The following is a 19,075-nucleotide window of genomic DNA, read 5'->3' on the forward strand; positions in this document are numbered from 1 at the left end:
TTTATTCTTGCACAAGATCCACTAGGGTTTCCTGAAACAGATAAGCCAGAGAGCCCAGGGTTTAGGAGGCAGGTCAGATTGTGGTTGGTCATTGGCCATCACCACCCTATGCCTGTCCATCCACGGCAGTCTTCTCCACCTGTGTTAGATTACAGGGTTAGTCCCCTCACACAAGCTATCTGTTGACATAACCTCCTCAGGGCCACATGTCATTGCTTGTAAATAGTTGCATCCCCAACACGTCCCCAGTGATGGAGCTGCAGCACCATGTTGTCAGCCCTGGCAGCCAGCTTTGCTGCACACACATGTGACGGCTTTCACAGTGCCCGTCACCCTGTATAGGCTGCCGCAACAAGCCCCCCATACACCCCATACACCTGGAAACCAAAGCTCTGCAAGTAGGGAGAGCAGCTGTGGGTGCCACCTGGAGCTGGGAGGCACCAGAACAAGGTTCCAATTCCAGAAGGCTGGATGACCCCAGCAGCCATCTGGCCACACTGGGCACCTCTCTGATGCAGGCAACAGGTGCCCCTTGGGTCACTGGAGGAAAAAGGCTAGGAACTCACCTCCAAAGAAGCCTGGGCCACTTTGTCATCAGAGTGGCAGGTGAGTGCCAAGGTGCTGATGTACGAGCTGCACTTCAATGTGTGACCTTGGAAAGTCACCTAACCTCTCAAAGCCTCAGTGTCCTCATCTGTAAAATAGTACCCACCCTCACAAAGTTGCTGTGAGGGTTTAAGGAAAGCTTACACATGAAGCTTTTAGTGCAAAAGTCAGTTATTAGTGCAAAAGCAGTAAACACTCAAAAGACATTAGCTATTATTTCTGAGCACAGACACAGTGTGCTGGAGGTGTTCAGAGAAGTGAGTTGCAGCTGGCTGAGGCTGCAGAAGGTGGGCAGGCTGGCCGGCAAAAAATACAATTTTTCCCTTGTATTCTTGACAAGAGGGCAGAGCCTCAACTTAAAGATAATGCAAGCAGTCAGCAGCCGGTCCTTAATGGGGAAGGTGTAAGGACAGAGGGGAGAAGCTTCATTTTAAAAAGGATTGAGTGGGGAGAGCTCAGCAGGAAAGAGCTGAACAAAAACCAACCTGGAAACCCAGCAGCTAGGCACCTGGTGAGGAAATGTCAGATCCAGCCAGAACTACCATAATTCATAGTGTAGGAGACTACCTTGGGCCAGGCTGCTTGGAAAATTAGCAATCTCCCAAGAGAAAATTGCAGGTGGTGGGGCTCCCAAATGCCCTGCCCCTCCCTCTCTAGCACCAGGGCTTCTTGAGAACTCCACTTGAGAGAGGAAGCTCCCCTGTGGCCAAGAAATTTAATGCTCATTCCATTCATCTAACACAGATCACTGGGCCAGGAGAGAGTGGGAAACAGAGCTGGGGCAAGCCTAGTCCTGTCCTCTGGGAGCTTATCCATGGGGGACACAGGCAAAGGTGAAGCTGTTACTGGGTGGCAGGCAGCACGATGGAGTGGAAAGTGGCTTGTGTTCTGGGGCCAAAACACAAATCCTGGCTCCACCACTCACTGCTTGAACCATCCTGAGCAAACAAATCACCTAGATGACATCTCCATGTCCTCAACTGGAGGAAGGAATAACATCTACCAGGCAGGGTTGTGGTGAGACTCAAATGAGATGGCAGGTATTGTTAGAGTGTGAAGGGGAGTGCCCAGAGAGAGGCCCAGGAAATTGTTATGAGGCTGAAGGAGGAAGGCTGCATCTGCAGTGGAATATCAAGGAGGATTCATGGGGATGTGGCAGTTGAGAATGGCTTTGCTGGATGGACAGGATTTCACAGAAGGGGACATACTCTAGGAAGTGGGAATGACCTGAGCAAAGGCACAGAGCAGGACAGTCATGCAGGGCTGGTTAGAGTTGGGGGGATCATGGGCAGCTTGAGTGCCTGTTCCTCTTTGTAGCTGCTTCTCTGCCTCTGTGGGTCTGGTCCATCCCACCTTTCTGGGCTCAAAGACAGTGGGGAAAGGTAAGACACAGAGTAGTCTAGTTACCTGGTGCAGATGGCATTGGGGTCTGGAAGGCAGAGCAATGCCTTTCAGTTGGAGCCATCCAAGGAAACTTTGTGGAAGAGGAGGCATTTGAGCAGAGCTTCAGAATTTGAAGTACATCAACAGGAGATTTCAGATGAACAGTGCTGTGTAGGCCTGATGCCAATTCCCAGACTCAGAAGCACAGATGGGTAGAAGAAAGTGGATGGAATCACAGGATGTGGGAAGATGAAGGCAGGTCTTGAATGTCAGGCTAAAGTATAGGCAAGGGGGAGCCATTACATTCAGAAAAGGGAAGAGTAATTGCTATGGTCAATAGTCCACTTCAGAAAGATGAGTCTGGGGCCCTGAAAAGGAGGTGTGAGATCTGGAAAGCTAACCGAAGTCCCACCATCATCCAGATGTAAGGTCCAGGTGATGAACGACCCAAGGAAAAGAGACAATACAGGAGGGACCCCAGGTCTTGGCGGAGGAGTCCAAGATGGGCCCAAGAAGACCTGCAGTCATTCCTTCTCGATTTGGCTTCCCCCTTATCCCATCAGCTTCTCCTGACCGGGGAGGCTGATTCAACTTGCTGGGAGACTCTGGCCCAGAAGCCTGTGGATGGTGGGAGGGTCAGAGGAGGCAGCCAGCCCTTAAAAGGCTGCCAGGCTCTAGGGTCGGGGAACTCTCCCTCCCAAACCCACCCTCAGTGGGGTCCTTCTCCCGGCATGATCCTGAAGAGCTCCAGGCCTAGAGAAAGTGTTACCGTCAATCAGGTCCATCCCAAATTTAGTGCATCCGGCTATATTTCCTTTTCTGTGCCCCTTCCCCAAATCCAGCTGGGTCTCTAAATTCCGGTGGCGCCGACGGGGTTAAAGCCAGCTCATGTCACCGCCCCTACTCCACACCCCCAACCCCTCACCCCCCACCTGCCTGCCTCTTCTGCGAATGCCGAATCCGGAAAGCGCGGGACTGGGGCGGGGGTGGGGATGGGGGTGCATCGCAACCGCTGATTGACAGCAGGGACGGTGATTGGCAGCTGCCGAGCAGCGGGATACCGGGAAGGGACTCAGGGGTGGGCTCTGGAGGGCGCCCCACATCTCCGGCCTTGGCCGCAGGCAGGATTCTTGCCCGCTGCCGATTGGGCCAGGCTGGCTCCTTCCGTGCCCCGAGTCGGACTGGCTGGGCTGGGCGGGGCGGCGCCATCCCTCCGGACCCCGCGGGCTAGTGGGTGTCTCTAAGGTGACACTCCGGTGCGAAGCAACGGCGGCGGCTGCAGGAGCGCTCTGGCCGCCTCTGCTCCGGCTCTGCTCCGGGTCCGGCTCCAGACGTCCGGGGGGCGCCCCAGCACGCTCTACGCAGCACCCGACACCCACCAAGGACATCCCCCCAGGGACGCGGGAGGATCCCAGCCGACCTTTCCCAGGCACAGTGCCCAGCATCTCGCTGCTCCCGTCGTCTGAGCCCCGGCGTCGGGAGCGACGTGCGGGACCCATTGCTTCCCTCCCTCCCCGCCTTGTGTCCCCGGGAAGGGAGACTGAACTTTAGTAAGGAAGTCCGAAAGGCCGCAGGAGCCACGGAAAGAGGGCGGCCGCAGGATGGCAGAGGGGCCGGGCGGTGGAGGGCCCCGAGGGGCCGCTACAGGCGGCGGCCGGGCAGCTGAGGAGGAGGTGGTGGTGCGGCGGCGCTGTCGGCGCGGGGAGGAGGCTGAGGTCTCGCAGCCCTGGCCCGAGGGACCCTGGGGCATGGCCGGCGGGCCCCCAGTGGAAGAACGATTCCGCCAGATGCACCTCAGAAAGCAGGTGTCTTACAGGTGAGGAGAATGGGGCGGAGGGGAAACACTGTGCTTGGGACCAACCCCCTTTTCAGTCAACATTCTTTGAGCTCCGCTGCTTGCGTGTCTCTGCTCTTGGGATTCAGAAATGACTACCACGGGGGTCCCTGACCTCCGTGTGCAAGGGAAAGGGAGGGCTTCCTAGACCCCTTCTCTATATGAACCTTGAATTCCCTTTTTCATTCAACGTGGAGTTACTGGTACCAGCTGCGTACCAGACATTGTACTGGGCCCTGAGGGAGTAATAAGCAAGACATGATCCTTACAAACCTCTATCTGCTGAGGAGAGCCGGAAGATGCTCTCTGGCTCTTCTGGCAGAAAGAGGGACCCCCTATGTATTCAATAAGCCTTACCCGAGCTTTCCCGAGGACTGACTCTGTGCTAGGCACTAGCTGTGGGGGTTACTGAGATGCTCCCCACCACCATGGCTGAAACCCTGCTGCCTAGGGATGGGGAAGGAATCCCCTCCTGGGCCCCTTTGCCCCAGCAGGCCCTCACTGGCATCCCCACTGGCAGACTGAACCTTGAATTCCCACATAATTTTCCTAAATGTCTTCTGCCGGTGAAAGATTCCAAGCCTCCATGGTCCTGCCACCTCTGTCCAGAGAGTTCACTAGGGGAATCTGCAGGAGTGGGCCCCACAGACCACTTTTATGACTTGGACTGGGGTGAGGAAGGGCTGCCTCTCAAACAAGGGTGGGTACATTACACAGAGAAGAGATCTGGGCAAGGGCGAGCAGCCCTTACCTTTCTCTTCCTCTCCCAGACCACAGCCTTGATTTGGACTTGCTGCCCTTTGGGAGGGGTCCAGCAGAACCACCAAGGTAATCTACAGTCCTTGAAGCCATCAGCCTGGTTAGAGAGGACAAGCTTCCTGTCTGTTTACAATGCTAGGGACTTGGGATGTGTCTCAGGCTGCCCTGCTTCTCCCTAGGGCTTCTGGGAAGGTGTTTCATAAAACCTGCCCAATCCTGGGATTTTGAAATGCCCCAGTATTCCTAATGGCTATGAGACCATCCAGCCTCTGTCAGTTGGGGGGAGAATGGGAGAGAAGAGGAGGGGACTTTACCATGACAAAGTGAGAAACTTAATGGGAATGAAAGGAAGTAGGTTAGGTACCCAGGTGCCCTACCTTCACTTTCTAGGGTACATAAGTACACTGGGCTCCATTACCAAGTTCTTCCAGAACATAAGCTGATAAGACATCTGTCCCCTGCCTTCTGGCTGCAGATAGAAGAGCCCCTGAAAGTCCCCTGGGGGAGGAGACCGTACAAAGGGACTGATGGGGGATGGGGCATAGAATGTAGAATCCTGGAAGAAACATTAGTGTGGGAGTCAAGAGACCTGGCTTGGGTTCTCACCTCTTCCAGTGACTTGCTGTATGTCCTTGAGCTAAACAATCAATCTCTCTCTCTGAGCCTCAGTTCTTCATCTGTAACACAAGGGGATGACTGAACATTTTCCTTGGCTGTGGATCAGGGACAGACAGCATCCAGAGCTGGAAAGGAGGCTGGAGTTGGGTAGAGGCTTAGAGGATTGGGAGCAGAGAATAATTAAAGGGCTGAGAGGGAAGATGCTGTTCGTGTGTGTGTGTATGTGTGTGCATATGTGCACACACACACACATAGTGAGGCAGCTTCAAGGACTAGGATTCCTCAAGGGTGGTTCCTGAATGGAGACCCTTCCACAGCACAAACTTTTGGCCTCTAGTCATTAAGGATTCAGGGTAACCAAGCTGTGGCTCCTTTCTGACTGTGAAGGGATCAGAAGATCTCAGGTCATCTGTGGGAAGGCTGCAGAAGATCGCACTAGGGCAAGCTGCAGCTGGCACCCCTGAACAGATTGGGCACCGCACCTCCTCATACCCTGAAGTTAGGCCAGGATCCCAGTCTGAGGACCAGAGCAGGCCAAGGCATCAAGAAGGTAGAAATCAGAGGAAGCCCTGGGAAAGAGACAGCAGGCCTGGGCTGCCCTGGGGACCTCAGTAGAACAATCTGTGCTTCCTGGCTCTACCCTCCTGTGTGGCTGCAGTCCTGAGTGGACCAATGACTAATGCCACTCTTCCCTGTACAGGTTGCCAGGGGACTGGCAAGAGCTCAAGCCCACAGTGGCCCTTTTCACATCCTCCGCCTGCCACAGTTCCATGCAGCTCTGGCTCGCAGCTAAACCTCCCACCCCACTGTGAGGAGTTGCTAAGAAAAGCAGTTGAAAGCCCTTCACAGAAAGAAAAGGCTTTGAGACAGAAATGCGGGGGCACAAAAATCTGAGGGTGAGAGGTGGAAGCAGAAACAGGTTAAGGCCTGGCTGCCTCTGACGTAAGTGAGGATGGGGCTTTCGGCAGGACAGTAGAAACCTTCAGGGATGTGGGGTTTCTGGGAAATAGGTTCCCTTCACCCCACGGTCCTGGCATGGGCTGGAAGCAGCCCTGGCAACTGCTTTAGGAAGATGGAAAGATGGCAGGTCTGTGCCAGCAGAAACTATTGGTGGAGGATAGAATTGGGGGACATCTTAGGTCTACATCTGGGTCTGGCCATCTCAACTTTAAAAACCTCTCCCAGATTATTTTAATAGTCAGACAGGTTTGGAAACCACTGGTTTCACCTATGAAGAAGCTGAAAGAGAGGGAGAACTGGTAAAATGTGAGCTGAATCTTTGGGGTGTGGCCAGCAGGGGGCTTCCCTGTGCTGGGCTGCTGTTGTGGTCCCAGACAGACCTGGAAGGAGGATCAGTACCCCTGGAGTTCTGGCCCCGAGCCAGGGATGTCTGAGACAAGAAGCATGGGACACTGTCCCTTCCCCTGACAAAAAAGTATGATTCAGTACAGGACCAGACAGCAAGTAGTTTAGCCTTTGCAAGTCACACAGCCTGTCACTCTCCTCTGCCATTGTAGCACCAAAGCAGCCACAGACAATATGAAAATGAATGTGTGTGGCTGGATTCCAGTAAATTTTTATTTATAAACATTGAACTTTGCATACCATTTCCACTGTCACAAACATTTGCTTTTTTCCAACCATTTAAAGTTGTAAAAACCATTCTTAGCTCACAGCCATACAAGAATAGGCAGCAGGCTGGATATGGCCCACTGGCCATATCTTGCCAACTCCTAACCCAGAAGATGGGAAAGACAAACACAGGAAGGACACTGATGGTGGGCATTGGGAATCCACCTGGGTGCTGAGCAAAGTAGCACATGAGTTGCATTGCACCGAGAGAGGTGGTGCAGTGCACATGCATGCAGACTTCAGGGTCAGAGAGACCTGGGTTCAAATTCCAGCCCGGCTCCTTCCTAGTGGGGTGAGTCACTTTCACTTCTGACCCTGTTTCCTCATATGGAAAATGGGAACAATAATACCTTCAGGAGAGGATGGCTGGGAAGATTGAAGAAGATAGAGATGTAAAGTTCCTGACTCATAGCAGGGGTGAGCCACAGGTTAGAAGCTCTGCATTCTATAGCTGGATCTCCTTGTGGTTGAGGGTTAGAGGAAGGCCTCTGAAGGAGGGTGGCTGGCTCTGAGTGATGGATGGATGGTGAGATCTGGGGGAGACGGAGTTTAAGGGAACCTAATAGCAAGTGCTGAGCATGTGCACACATCCCAGACTGCAGTTCTCCCCCTGCCCCTTCCCTGCTACAGAGGGGCCAGGGAGAAGCACCTGGGAGCACCAACTGGCAGGACAGGGTGCCCCCTGATGCATGCACAGGGCTGTGGGTACACAGCTCCTCGAGGGAGAGGCACCTGATCCAACTCTCCCAGATGCTATTTACCAGAAGCTAAAAATAACCCAAGAGTGATAGGGAGATGGGGCCCATTTGTAATTTAAATAGCAACAGGATAAAGCAGGGAGCTGCAAGAGTTCACATTCTGTCCTGAATTAAAAATGCAAAAACCAGGGGCAGAGTACTGAGCTGTAGCTAGAGAGTGTCTGCTGCCAGAGGAAGCCGGAAGCTGGGGGTCTATCCATTTTCCTTCCTTTGAGAAGGGCGGAGCTCAGGCCCAGCCCAGAGCTCCTTCCTCCCTTCAGGGACCTGAGGTTCTTGCTGGCTAGTGAGTCAACGGAGAGCAGTGCCCAGAGGTGGGGCCAGGTTTATCCTGAAGGCAGTGATGTAGGGTTGGGGTCCTGGAGGGAAGGGCTTATCCAACCCGATTTTGGCATAGGATGCTTGGAACATGCCCCTCAGCAGCTCATGTGCCTCACCCTCCACACCAAGGGCAGGCACAAGCCATTTGGGCATTTCAGACAGGAGCTGGAGGGACCAGTTTGAGCAGAGACATTTGAACAGGTTCTTCTTTGGTGTGATGTTGAAAATGTGGCCATGGGCTAGTTATCAAGAAGCCTGGGTTGAAGTCTCATTTTTGCTTCAAACAGGGCAATTTCAGAGCGGAGCATTCAGAGAGGCCCCTCAAGGGTTCAGTTTCCAGGACAAGGGTTAGCAGAGGCTGAGGAAGACTTCTTTTCAAGGACACAAAGAATGGGCAGGGAAGGCATTAGGACTAGATGTGGCTTCTGCAGCTGCCACTGTACTTGATCAGTGCTCTTGGCCCACAGCTGTTTGGAGGACAATAAGCAGGATTCATAGAGTAGGTGGGGATTTAATGCCCACTGGGCAACAGCTTACAGATGAGAAACTGAGCCTCAGACAAATCAGGCAATTTGCTAAGATTACATAGCCAGTAACTGGTAGAGCCAGGATCCAGACCCACTTCAAAGCCCTTTTTTATTCTGTCATGCTTCCAAGAGCCTGGACTTTCATGCTTAGGGATCTTTTCTTTTGGCTCCATACTAAAGTGCATATATCCCCGATGGGTAATAGGGCAGGAAACATGGGGGCTTAAAAGTGGTTCTGCAGTCCAGGCTTATGGCCTAGCAGATGTGAGTGGAGGGCTTGAAGGGTGGGAGGCCTGCTAATCCTGCCCTGGGGGCCTGGTACTCCTGGGGAGTGGTGGGGGGAGCTCCTGAGGGTAGATACAGATGACTCAGAGTAAGGGGGAAGCCACTCAGGCTTCTCTCACTTCCAGCCTGGGGACCTAGAGATGCCAAAGGACTCTTTCCAAGAGAGATCATAGTTTAAGGGACCACCCTTGACTGTGGAGCTGCCAGTGCTGTACCTACAGCTCTCTTATCCCAGTGGGAGAGGACCCCAGCCTCTCCTCCAAGTTTCCTTCTACACATGACTTTAATGAGGCTACCCAGAGGAGCCTAATCAAAATTCCATCTGTCACCAGCCAGCGGCACCTGCAGTCCAGCTCAGGGACACCAGTCTCCTCTGCGGGGGCAGAGACCCAGCACCTGGGCAGGAGCCAGTGATCAGCAGGTACCCTTAAGCTCCCAAGGGCTTCAGTGGGTACCTGGATCACAGGCTGAGCTGCTGGAGAGGGACTTCAACTCAAAAAATCCCCCATGTCTCACCACAACCACTCATGCAAACAGGAAGCCAGTTTTCCTCCCTCTGCTCAGCTTACTGGACATCTATATTCAGCTCATTCAACATCCATAGGAAGTTACTAAGCACATACTGTGCACTGAGCATGTAACTAAGAGCAACATAGAGTTCCAGAATCTTTTAAGAAGACAAATGTACACGAAAGGCCACATGATACAGGAATCTTACTGGGAACAAAAGTATCAGCAATAAATCAATGGGATAGGAGTGCTGGCTCTGGAATAGCATGAGACACTTAGTAGGTATTTTTAAGGTATTTGTCATACAAATGTGAAAAATGAATGAGTAAAAATCTGGAGATAGGGCAGCAGGTTCAAACGTAACTGTCAGAGCTAGACAAGATCTTAGAAATCATCTGGCCCAGAAATGTCAAGTGACTTGCCCAGAGTCATGCAGCAAAGGCTAAAGTTTGAACCAATGGGTTGGTCCTGGCTCTTCCCACCTTCCCACCTTCCCACCTTCCCACTTTTGCTTGCTAGGCTTGGTTTTTGAAGGATGGAAAATGCAATTGGCCAAACATAGGCAGACATGGCAAGGGGGAGCAGCATAGGCAGAGTGGAGTGGCAGGTGAGGGTGGCATGTTAAAGAAGGTGTGAAAAAGGGGGAAGAAATGTTTATTCAGCAACTACTGAGGCAGGCGCCAACATGGTGTGAGCTGAGAGAAAATCTCTGCAAGGAAAGCCTGGACAAACAGATAAAAAGTAAAGGAACCAGAGCATAAGGAGCATTGAAGGTCAGGCCAAGGAGGCTGGCTTGGCTCAGGGAGCAGAGGCTGTCCAGTACGTGGGTTGAGTGTTTGGTGCCCTGGTACATTTCTTTTCCCCAGCTCCCAGCTTCCTCATCCAGGCCACAGAAAGTAGAACACCTTGCCGTCTGGGGCCTCAACAAAGCCCAGAATAATTTTCTTACCCAGATTCCCCTTCCTGTGCATATCTGGATGGATTCTGAGGGGTCCCCAATTCCCCAGTGCTGGCACATGTTGTCCTAGGCACTACCAAGGGCATCCTCCCCAGCCCTGTAAACCTGTCCCTTCCAGCCCTGTTCTCCCCACACAACCCCTCCCACTGCTCCTGCCCTAGAAAGTATTGACAACTTGAGTACAAGCCCAAGGGGACCCTGGCTCCACAGTCAGGACTGATCTCTGCCTCTCAGAGCCTCCAGCCTGCACAGCTTCCCCTGTAGGAGCCACATTTCCTGCTCTCTGTTGCTCCAGGGCTGCCAGAAGGCTCAGACTGAAAACAAGCCCAGCCCCATTTCCTCTGTTTAACTGCTCAAGCTACTTGCAGAATTCCTGGGAGGGGACAGGACCCTGCAGCAGCCTCCTCCTAGAATAGGGCTTGCACTACCTGGCAGAGTCTCCATTGAGCCACAGCATGCAGGACCCACCTTGAAGGATTCAGAGATGATGGGCTGGAAGGAGAGTCACAGGCAAGGGAGTGCCATGCCTCAGAAGCATTACCTGGGTATGTCCCCAACCCTAGAGTGTCAATGGGATATCTTATTTAAGGGACAGACTCTGGGGTGACAGTCTTATCCCACCACTTACCACCTGGGTGACCTTGGACAAATGAGCTTAGCAGCTCTGTGCCTCACTTTCCCTATCTATGAAAAGAAACTAACAGGATCTACTTCATAGGGGCATTACAAGGATTCAAAGGTTTTTGGCACAGAAATGTCCAAGAAATATTACCTGTTGTTTTATTGTTACTGAGTATTAATTATTCATGACATAGCATGATTTATTAAACAAATATTTATTGAGAAATATTATTATGTCCCAGTCATGAAGGACACAAAGGTGATCACATACCAGATGGAAGTTTCTAAGGGCTGGGATGGCATCCTGTACACTCCTGTGTCTGCAGGTTCTGTAGTGTAACCGTTTATTGAACTGAACCGAACTGACCCCATTTCTGTCCTCGAGAAATTTACTGCTTTTCTGAGATATCAAACACATATAGAGCTAAAGAACTAATTATAGAGAGTGTGATTAAAGAATGCTTGAGAAAGGTATGATTTCCATCCCACCTTGATATAATAAAAAATCAAGTGTTTGCCTTACTATTTATTAACCAAATCTTCATGATGACCTCAAAGTCCATCATAGTGTGGCCTTTTTGCTATTCTTCAAACACAAGTACATTCCTTACTTACTGTTTCTTCCATCTAGAATGCTGTTCTCCCAGATTGTCACATCATTTGCTCTTTCCATTCATTTAGGTCTGTTCTCAAATGTCACCTTCTCTAAGTGGACTTACCCACCCCCCTACCTAAATAGCACCCCCATCATCATTCTCTTCCCCCTTCATTTTATCTTCATTTTTCTCGATTGTACGTTTCATTACCTGACATTATTTTATACACAGATTGTTCCCTAGATGTCTTCCCCACAAGGATCTAAGCTCTTTGAGGTTGGAGCCCTGCATCCTTGCTCACTGCTGGGTAGTCTGATATATTGCCTGATGCACAGAAAGCACTAGAGAAATATTTATTGAATTAATTTGTAAACCCTTTCACTTCTTATTTAATCTTTGCAGAACTCCATGAGTTCAATTATTACTATTGCCCTCTTCCATTTTACAGATGAGAAAACTGAGGCTCAGAGAAGCTCCCTGACATATGTATTCATCAGTTTTCCTTTTTATAGCCTTCCTTATTCCAAACAGGATTTAAAGTAACTCAGAGAGGTAAGCCACTCTGACTGATACAGGTTTGCACAGCTGTTAAGTGGCAGAAACAGGACATGAACCCACATCTTCTAGCTCCACTCTGGTTACTCTTTCCATTCTGTCACTGTCCTGTATGCCCGATCATGTGTTATTAGATGGTATGATGCTCACAGAGGTGTTAAGGAGAGAAAGGTGTGTGTGTGGGCTGGGCACTACCCACCAGTGTACTGAGTAGTTGTGATGAGATGAAGTGGGAGACCTCAGCAGGACCAAGAGGTGAAGATTGGAGAGGTTAAGTGAAGAGAAAGCCCAACTGGGGCTGAGGTTCAGACTCCAGCCTGGACAGGTCTGCTGGCTGCCTGGAAGCTCTTACTCTTGGGGCTCTCTTCTGGCTGCTGGGCTAGGCTTGTCCTCACCTGCCTCGCCCTCCCATGCAGCAACTCTCCCTAGCCAGTCTCCTGTCCCAGCCAGCGGAAGGTGCCTACGAGGCCTGTGGTCCTCTTCTGGGGCAGCCAGCTGGCCTCTCACAGGGCCCCCCAGTCAGGAAGTGCCGAAAGAGGAAGAGAGTCGCTGAGCAGGATGAGCGTACCGGGGGCCGGCCACATTACCAGGGGAGACTGTGATGAGGCCAGAACTCTGGGCCCCTCACAGGCGCTGGGGACGGAAGAAGGGGAGCGGCCGGTGGCCCTGAGACAGATGTGGCGCTACCGTTCCTGGGACGTGCCACAGATCCCAGCCGAAGCTTCCCAGACACAGTAGGTACTTGGAGTGGCCCAGGAATAGGCACAGGGATCTCTGGCCCTCTGTGAGTCCTTTGTCTGGGGTAGAGGATGGTGGCAGAAGTGGGGTTACCCAACCATTGTCCAGTGGCTCTGCAGAGACTCAAAAAAGAGCAAGGGGGTTCTTGGCAGAATGACAGGAGCTCTGACAGTTGAGTTGTTGGACTATACGGTGAAGGGCTGAGCTCACAGGAGGCTAACAGTTGAAGGAGCTAACTGCACGGGGCTCTGGGAAGAAGAGCCCCAAGAGGAGTGTTGTGTCAAAAGCTGTAAGGCCTTGTGCAAATCAAGTAGGGTCTTCAGCTGCCTCTGGTCTCCTCCCTCAGAGCTTGGTATCAGAACCATTGGGAAACTTCCTTAAAGGGATCCATGGAGGACAGTGTCAGGCCCACTTGGGGATTTTACCTCCCTTCTCCTGGTCACCCTGGCATTTGCTGCTGGCTGGAGGTCTGGTACCCCACCAATCTGGTCAGACCTTCTCCAGGCCCACAGGAAACTGGATGGAAGCTGGGAGAAGTTCTGAGTTCCTGGGTGCTGGCTATTTCTCAAAGCCACAGGCTTGCCCACAGATCACATACAGCATTGGCCATATGTGGCTGCCTAAGGCTGGAAAATGGGCTGCCTGAACCCCAGAGGATGTTAGGGCTTGGGAGGGAGAAGACCCTGCCCTCCAGCTTCCTGGCCTTCCTTTGCCAACCCTGCAGCGGCTATCTGAGCTGCCCAAGCCTCTGAGTCCCAAGGACGTGTGCTGTGCTGGCTGTGCCACCACAGGTGACAGCTCTGGTTCCAAATGCTTCCCTCATCTCTACAGGGGGACAACCTCTGCTGTCCTTGGGGGTGTTTTCATGTGTGTCTGTGAGATATATTTCTGGGTGGGTGATGTATGTGTAAGAGAACCGGTTCTGGCAACATGTGACAGTGTTCTGGGTAGTATTTGTGCATAGGAGAAAGACTTTGATGTTCTTTGTGGGTTTATATGTTGGTGAATGAGAGTGTGGCCCTTATGTGTATGTATTCATGAGTGTGTAAGAAGTGCGTGGGTGACTCATATACCATAGGAGAGATCTACAGGTTCCACTGAATATTGTGTTGGGAAAACGCTATGTGTTATGAGTGTGCAAAAAGGTTAGAAACAACTGTGAATGGCTGTGGAAAGATGGATTTGTATGAGAAACATAGATGCTCTTTGTTGGTGTATGCGGGGGTCACTAAGTGACTTTGGTCCTGGTATATATTTTTTTGTGAGGGTTGGGTGGGAAGTGTTAGTTTGAGTAATGAGTGGGCATAACTAACTGTGTGTTAAGAGGCGTGTTTGTTCTGTGTGTATGGGGAGCTCTGTGTGTCTTTTGTTTCCGTGGGCGTGACTTGGGAGAGCCAAAAGCATAAGGGTAGAGGTTAGAGGTTGTACGAGCGGCTGTGAACGGGCACAGGGTGCGCGGGAGAGGAGCTGTGTATTCCCTGAGGCTGTTGGGGGGAGCTGGTGACAGCCTCCCTCGCGGTGTTCACTTGTAAGCACGGAGGTTGTTAGGGGGCCTGGCTAAGGGGAGGAGGAAATTGTGTGTCTGGGTGCGCGCAGTGCGAGTGTGTCAAGCGAGAAATTCTGTGGGATCCGGGCTGACCCGCGGCGGGGTGGGGATGGGGTGCAGAGAGGGGGCATGCTCGGCGTGCTCGCCTGGGTTGCCCGCCCCTTCCCAGCCCCACCCGCTCCGGGCCGCCAACGCGAGTTGCGGCGCGGCCAGCGGCCGGCAGAGGGCGCCGCGGGCTGGGGCGGCACGCAGAGAGGGGGCGTGCTCGGCGGCGGGCAGGCAGCGGCCCGGCCAGCTATGCGGGGTCCTGTGGCCGCAGTTGGCGGCACTTCCTGGAGCGGCGGCGGCCCCTTCCCGGGCACCTGGGCGTGGGGCGCGGGGGCGCGCGGCGAGGGGCGGGCAGAGCAAGGGCGCGCCATGGCCGCGGCGGGAGGCGCGGAGCCGGCGTGCTGAGCCCCGGCCGCCGGCCCGGCATGGGCGTCTTCCTTGGGCCCGCCGCCGGCTGGGGCTAGGGCCGAATGGAGCCGCGAGACGGCAGCCCCGAGACCCGGAGCAGCGACTCCGAGTCGGCCTCCGCCTCGTCCAGCGGCTCCGAGCGCGACGCGGGTCCCGAGCCGGACAAGGCACCGCGGCGCCTCAGCAAACGGCGCTTCCCAGGGCTGCGGCTCTTCGGGCACAGGTGAGCGGGGCGGCGGCGGGCACCGGGAGGCATTCCTCGGCCGTCGCGGTACTGACACTAAGTGAAGGTCCCCCCGGGCACCGGCGGTAGAGGCCGTCTTGGCGTTTGCTACTCATGGGGGTCATTCTCCAGCGTCCCGGCACAGGCACCGAGTGGGGATCATTCTGTGGCACCGCAGCTTATAGCGCTTCTGTGGTAGCGAGGCAGGGTCAGCTTCCGACTCTCGGGTACAGAATCACTTTAACCCCCTGGCACCAGCAGGTAGGGACCCCATGACTGGTCACTCACCGCCTCTTGGTATTGATAGAACAGGGACCCCTCTGAGGCTTCTGGCCCCAGTGAAATGGGGGGAACACGCCGGTGCCCTGGACTTTGGAGGAGCCCAGTTGCCTACCACCCTGCGTGGCATCTGTGAACCCGGGCTTGTTTATACTGTCAGGACACATGCCTGTCTCCAAAGCAGTGGTGACTGATTTAATTCCTCAGCATTTTAAGAGTCTCCTTGGGGCTGGGGCTGCCTGGCCACCTGTTCTACATTGCTCTTAATTAGCAGCAAGACCCCCCAACCTCTACCTCTGCTTGGGAGTAGGCATCTCTCACCCTACCTGCTTCCAGTCCTTGCTGGGAAAGGGATGGGGTGGGATGCAGTCTAGAATCTGTGCTGGCTGTTGAAGCTCCATCTTTCCCCCTCCCCTAGCACACCAAATGTCACCATCTTGTGCCTGTGACAGGGCTTTGACCAGGACTCTGGTGAGGAACTGGGGGAGGGTGTGGAGAGATTGAGTGCAGGCAGCTTCTGGCACACGTGAGGTGTTGGCTGAGAGTCACTTCCTGCCCGTGCAGCCTTGGTGTAAGGTGAGGGAAGGTGCACCCCATTATTATCCCATCTGGCCCTGTGGGCTTTTTCCTGACTGACCCCTACCTTTTCCAGTGGCTAAGAAACTTGCAGCCAATCATCCAGTGACCCCAGAGCCAACTCAGACTGGACTCTGACCACTTGGAGTCTACCCAAGGCCTCCCTCTCACTTTTTTTTTAGTTGCCCATGCTTCATGGCGTTCTGCCCTCCGATCTTTGCCCTGTCCGTTCTCAGAGTAGGCTTATGCACCAGTAACATGGGCAGTTTTCCACTGTTGTGTGTGTTGGCGTCCCTGTAATGCTGATTGGTGCCCTCTGCCTGCCTTGCCCTAGCCAGGGCCCTGCTCTTTGCACCTGTGCTGTTGCCCACCGGAGATCTGGGTCCTCACACTAGCATGGGGAGCTCAGTGGGCTCTTAAGAACCACACAGGCTTCAGTGCCATAGGAAACAGGGCAGGGAGCAAAGCTTCCATTACTTCAGTTTTGTCACCCACAGCCCTGCAAGATGAAGCATTTTACACTCAACTCTGCAGGATGTAGCCTCCAGTGTTTACAATCCTCAGAGGGGGAAGGAGGGGCTCCATCAGAGGCTTCCTGTCCTTGCCCACAGAATACTAAGTGTTGGGCTATTCTGACCCCTGGGTTGACCTGTGGCTGTGCCTCTTCTGAAGGGCACAGGTTTGTGCATGTAGGGATGAACCTCAGGAACATTCAAGAGGAGGAACAAGAAGCAAGAGAATCAACAAGTACCTTTACATAATTTTGTAAAATAAGCAAGATAGGCATTATTTCTCTCTTTCTATAGATTAGAAAAACACAGGCTCAAAGAGATAAGTAGTTTGCCCAGTTTCAGAAGATGCAGAGACAGAGTTTGCACTCTAGTCCAAAAACTACATCCCTTTCTCTATACGATGTTCCCAAACAGAACGCCACAATAACCTAGGGAACTTTAGAAAAATAAAGATTCCTAGATCTTAACCTTGGCATGTCTGACCCATCAGGTCTGGAGTTGGGGCTGGGCATTTGGTAAAGTTTTCCAAATGTTCCTAATGTGCTACCAAGTTTGAGAACCACGTATTACATCATGTTGGGGATGGTAGGTGATCTGATAGGATGCTTAATGAGAAGAAAATCGAACGCTTCCGGGAGCTTGTCAGGAGTGCCCTTGCATAGTAGTGCTGTGCTGGGGCAGTGGGGCATTCAGAAAAGAATATATTTGGAAAATCCTGTAAAATTAGGGAGAGGGCATTGGGAGGAAAGACTTTCCCCTGACAGGCCTTGGAGCTTAGAGAATCAGATGCCCACTGGGCTTGACCTCCCTCTCCTTGCTTTGACTGGAAGGAGGGGATACAGACATTTGGAATAGTACACCTGCCCTGGCAACAGCTCCTTTAATGTTGTTTATGTGGGACTGTCTGTTCTGCCAGTCTCAGGTAAAAGTCCCCAGTACCTCAGCTGAAATGAACCCTCCATCTTTTCCTCGGGCTCCATGCTCATTCTTAGCCTGGCTCTCACCTTTCATTGCACATCCACCCTCTGTACTTCCCCCATCCTGCTCCTCTCCCCTCCTGTACATACCTGAAACCTTGGGGCTGAGGGACCTGATAACTGGATAGACAGTGGCTGGAAAGGGAGATTAAGGATAACAAATAGAGTGGTGGTGGCTGCTGAAGCTGTGTTGAGAATTCTGCATTCAGATCTTGGCTCAGCAGTTGAGTTCTCTGATCAGCACTCTCTGCTATGGGCTTGGGAGGGGCACTGATGGTACGTGGGCCTCACGTTTGCCATCCCTAGACAGTCAGGTAGAATAATCTCCACATGGCCGCTTCTTTGGCATCTTCCAGGACTCTCAGTGGCAGCCTCTTTGGCATGTTGAGGGTGCTTCACCCACATCTTTCTCGCTTATCTTCTGGCCTCATCCCAGCAGCCTGACCCTGGACAGGTCACACAGCTTGTGGATTAGCTGGTTTTGCACCCCAGGGGCATCAAAAATTACCTGGCACTTCACACGTTTAGACATAGGGAGCCTCAGCCTACAGGTTGGCTCTAACACTCCTGCCCTTCATTAGTGCTGAAAGTCATTAGTTCCCAAAGGGAAGGAAACACACCCATCGAACAAGTTTGAGACATTAGGCCCCATTTAGAGGTTGTGCCACACCTGGCTCCAAGTGAGCATGGCCCTGAAGTCCAGTTGGGCAGAGGCAGCCCTGGTTTGGAGTGGTTTTGCAATGACTGGGGAGGGACACGATGAGGGGTGCCTCACGCTCAGGGGCGAGAACCTCTGTCTGTGCACCAGGATGTCTGAGAGCAAAAGGAGCCTCTTTGAGTAGTCTGTCTTGATCAGGCTAATACTGGGAGTGGCCCAGGTTGCCAAGAGAGGTAGGTTACAGGCCAGAGTCCCTGAGTTTCTGCCAGTTTGGGGAGAAAAAGGTGCCTCAGCGCCTGAGCTGTCCTTCTGTTCTCCCTCTGCCTGCTTCCCACACAACGTCATGCATGTGGAGCTGGCCATGGTCAAGAGCTGGGGAGGGATCTCACCATCTTTCCCTCTGCTGCCACACACCCGCCAGAGCTTATGGGTCAGGGGAGGGGATGATAACTGTTGTCGTTTTTACTCTGTGCTATACTCCGAAAAGGTCAAACGTCAGAATGCAGAGCCGCCCAGGACTCTCAGTTGGCAAAATAGAGCACAAGAGTGGGTGTCCTGGGCAAGGACAGAGGAAGGACTGAGTGACCCTAGTCAGACAACGCTTAGGCCCCAGGCAGTTGGAAATTAGAGAGAGAAATAGGGCTGCCCTCCTTGGCTTCCTAGAGCCCTCTCCAGAATTCACCAGTCACCCCCCAAGTAGATGAGGAGGTGAGTGGGCACACTGGTCCTGAAGTTTGGCTTGTGCTGATCCCTATGAGAAGCAGAGGTTGGGTCTCTACACCTCCACAAAGGCTGTCAAGAGTTTTAAGGTCCAGAAGTGGACCAGGGAACTTGTCCTGCAGTATCGCTAGAGTGACACAAGGGGGCGGCACCTACCGTTGTTGGGTAGGTTGACTCTCCTAGAGCTAGTCCACTTGAACTAAAGACCTACTGTGGTGGACACACAGACACCTCTTACTGGTGAGTTACCAGATACTCTGGCTTCCAAGGCAGAGCTGATCAGAATGTGGCAGAAGGCAGGCTGGGCAGGAGCTTCCACTTTGCCGTGGCCCACCCCCTCCCCCTCCCTAAAGATTGAGACCCAGTCTGGTGTCCTTGACTGGGCCAAGGTTTCAGAGCTAGCTAAGGGTTATGTGGGACTCCAAAGCCT

General features: G+C 52.9%; 1 protein-coding gene across 21 annotated transcripts in view; it reads left to right on the top strand.

Annotated features, from left to right (window-relative positions):
* Positions 1-3,455: 3,455 nt before the first annotated feature.
* Positions 3,456-19,075, top strand: part of DGKZ (diacylglycerol kinase zeta) — a 43,555-nt gene continuing 27,935 nt past the window's right edge. For 8 of the 21 annotated variants that reach the window (XR_008999286.1, XM_057507589.1, XM_036891611.2 and 5 more), the window contains exon 1: positions 14,339-14,923. Coding sequence is in view for 17 of the 21 variants with exons in the window: in XM_057507589.1 (XP_057363572.1) it covers positions 14,354-14,923 (570 nt within the window). In the remaining 4 variants the exon portion in view is untranslated. Of the gene's footprint in view, positions 3,806-10,614; positions 10,734-11,853; positions 11,958-12,503; positions 12,695-14,338; positions 14,924-19,075 lie in introns of those variants that run through there. The other 13 variants (XM_036891615.2, XM_057507592.1, XM_057507591.1 and 10 more) reach the window with 6 other exon arrangements.

This window comes from Manis pentadactyla, chromosome 9, assembly GCF_030020395.1.
Source record: "Manis pentadactyla isolate mManPen7 chromosome 9, mManPen7.hap1, whole genome shotgun sequence".
In the NCBI taxonomy this organism is placed as follows: Eukaryota; Metazoa; Chordata; class Mammalia; order Pholidota; family Manidae; genus Manis; species Manis pentadactyla.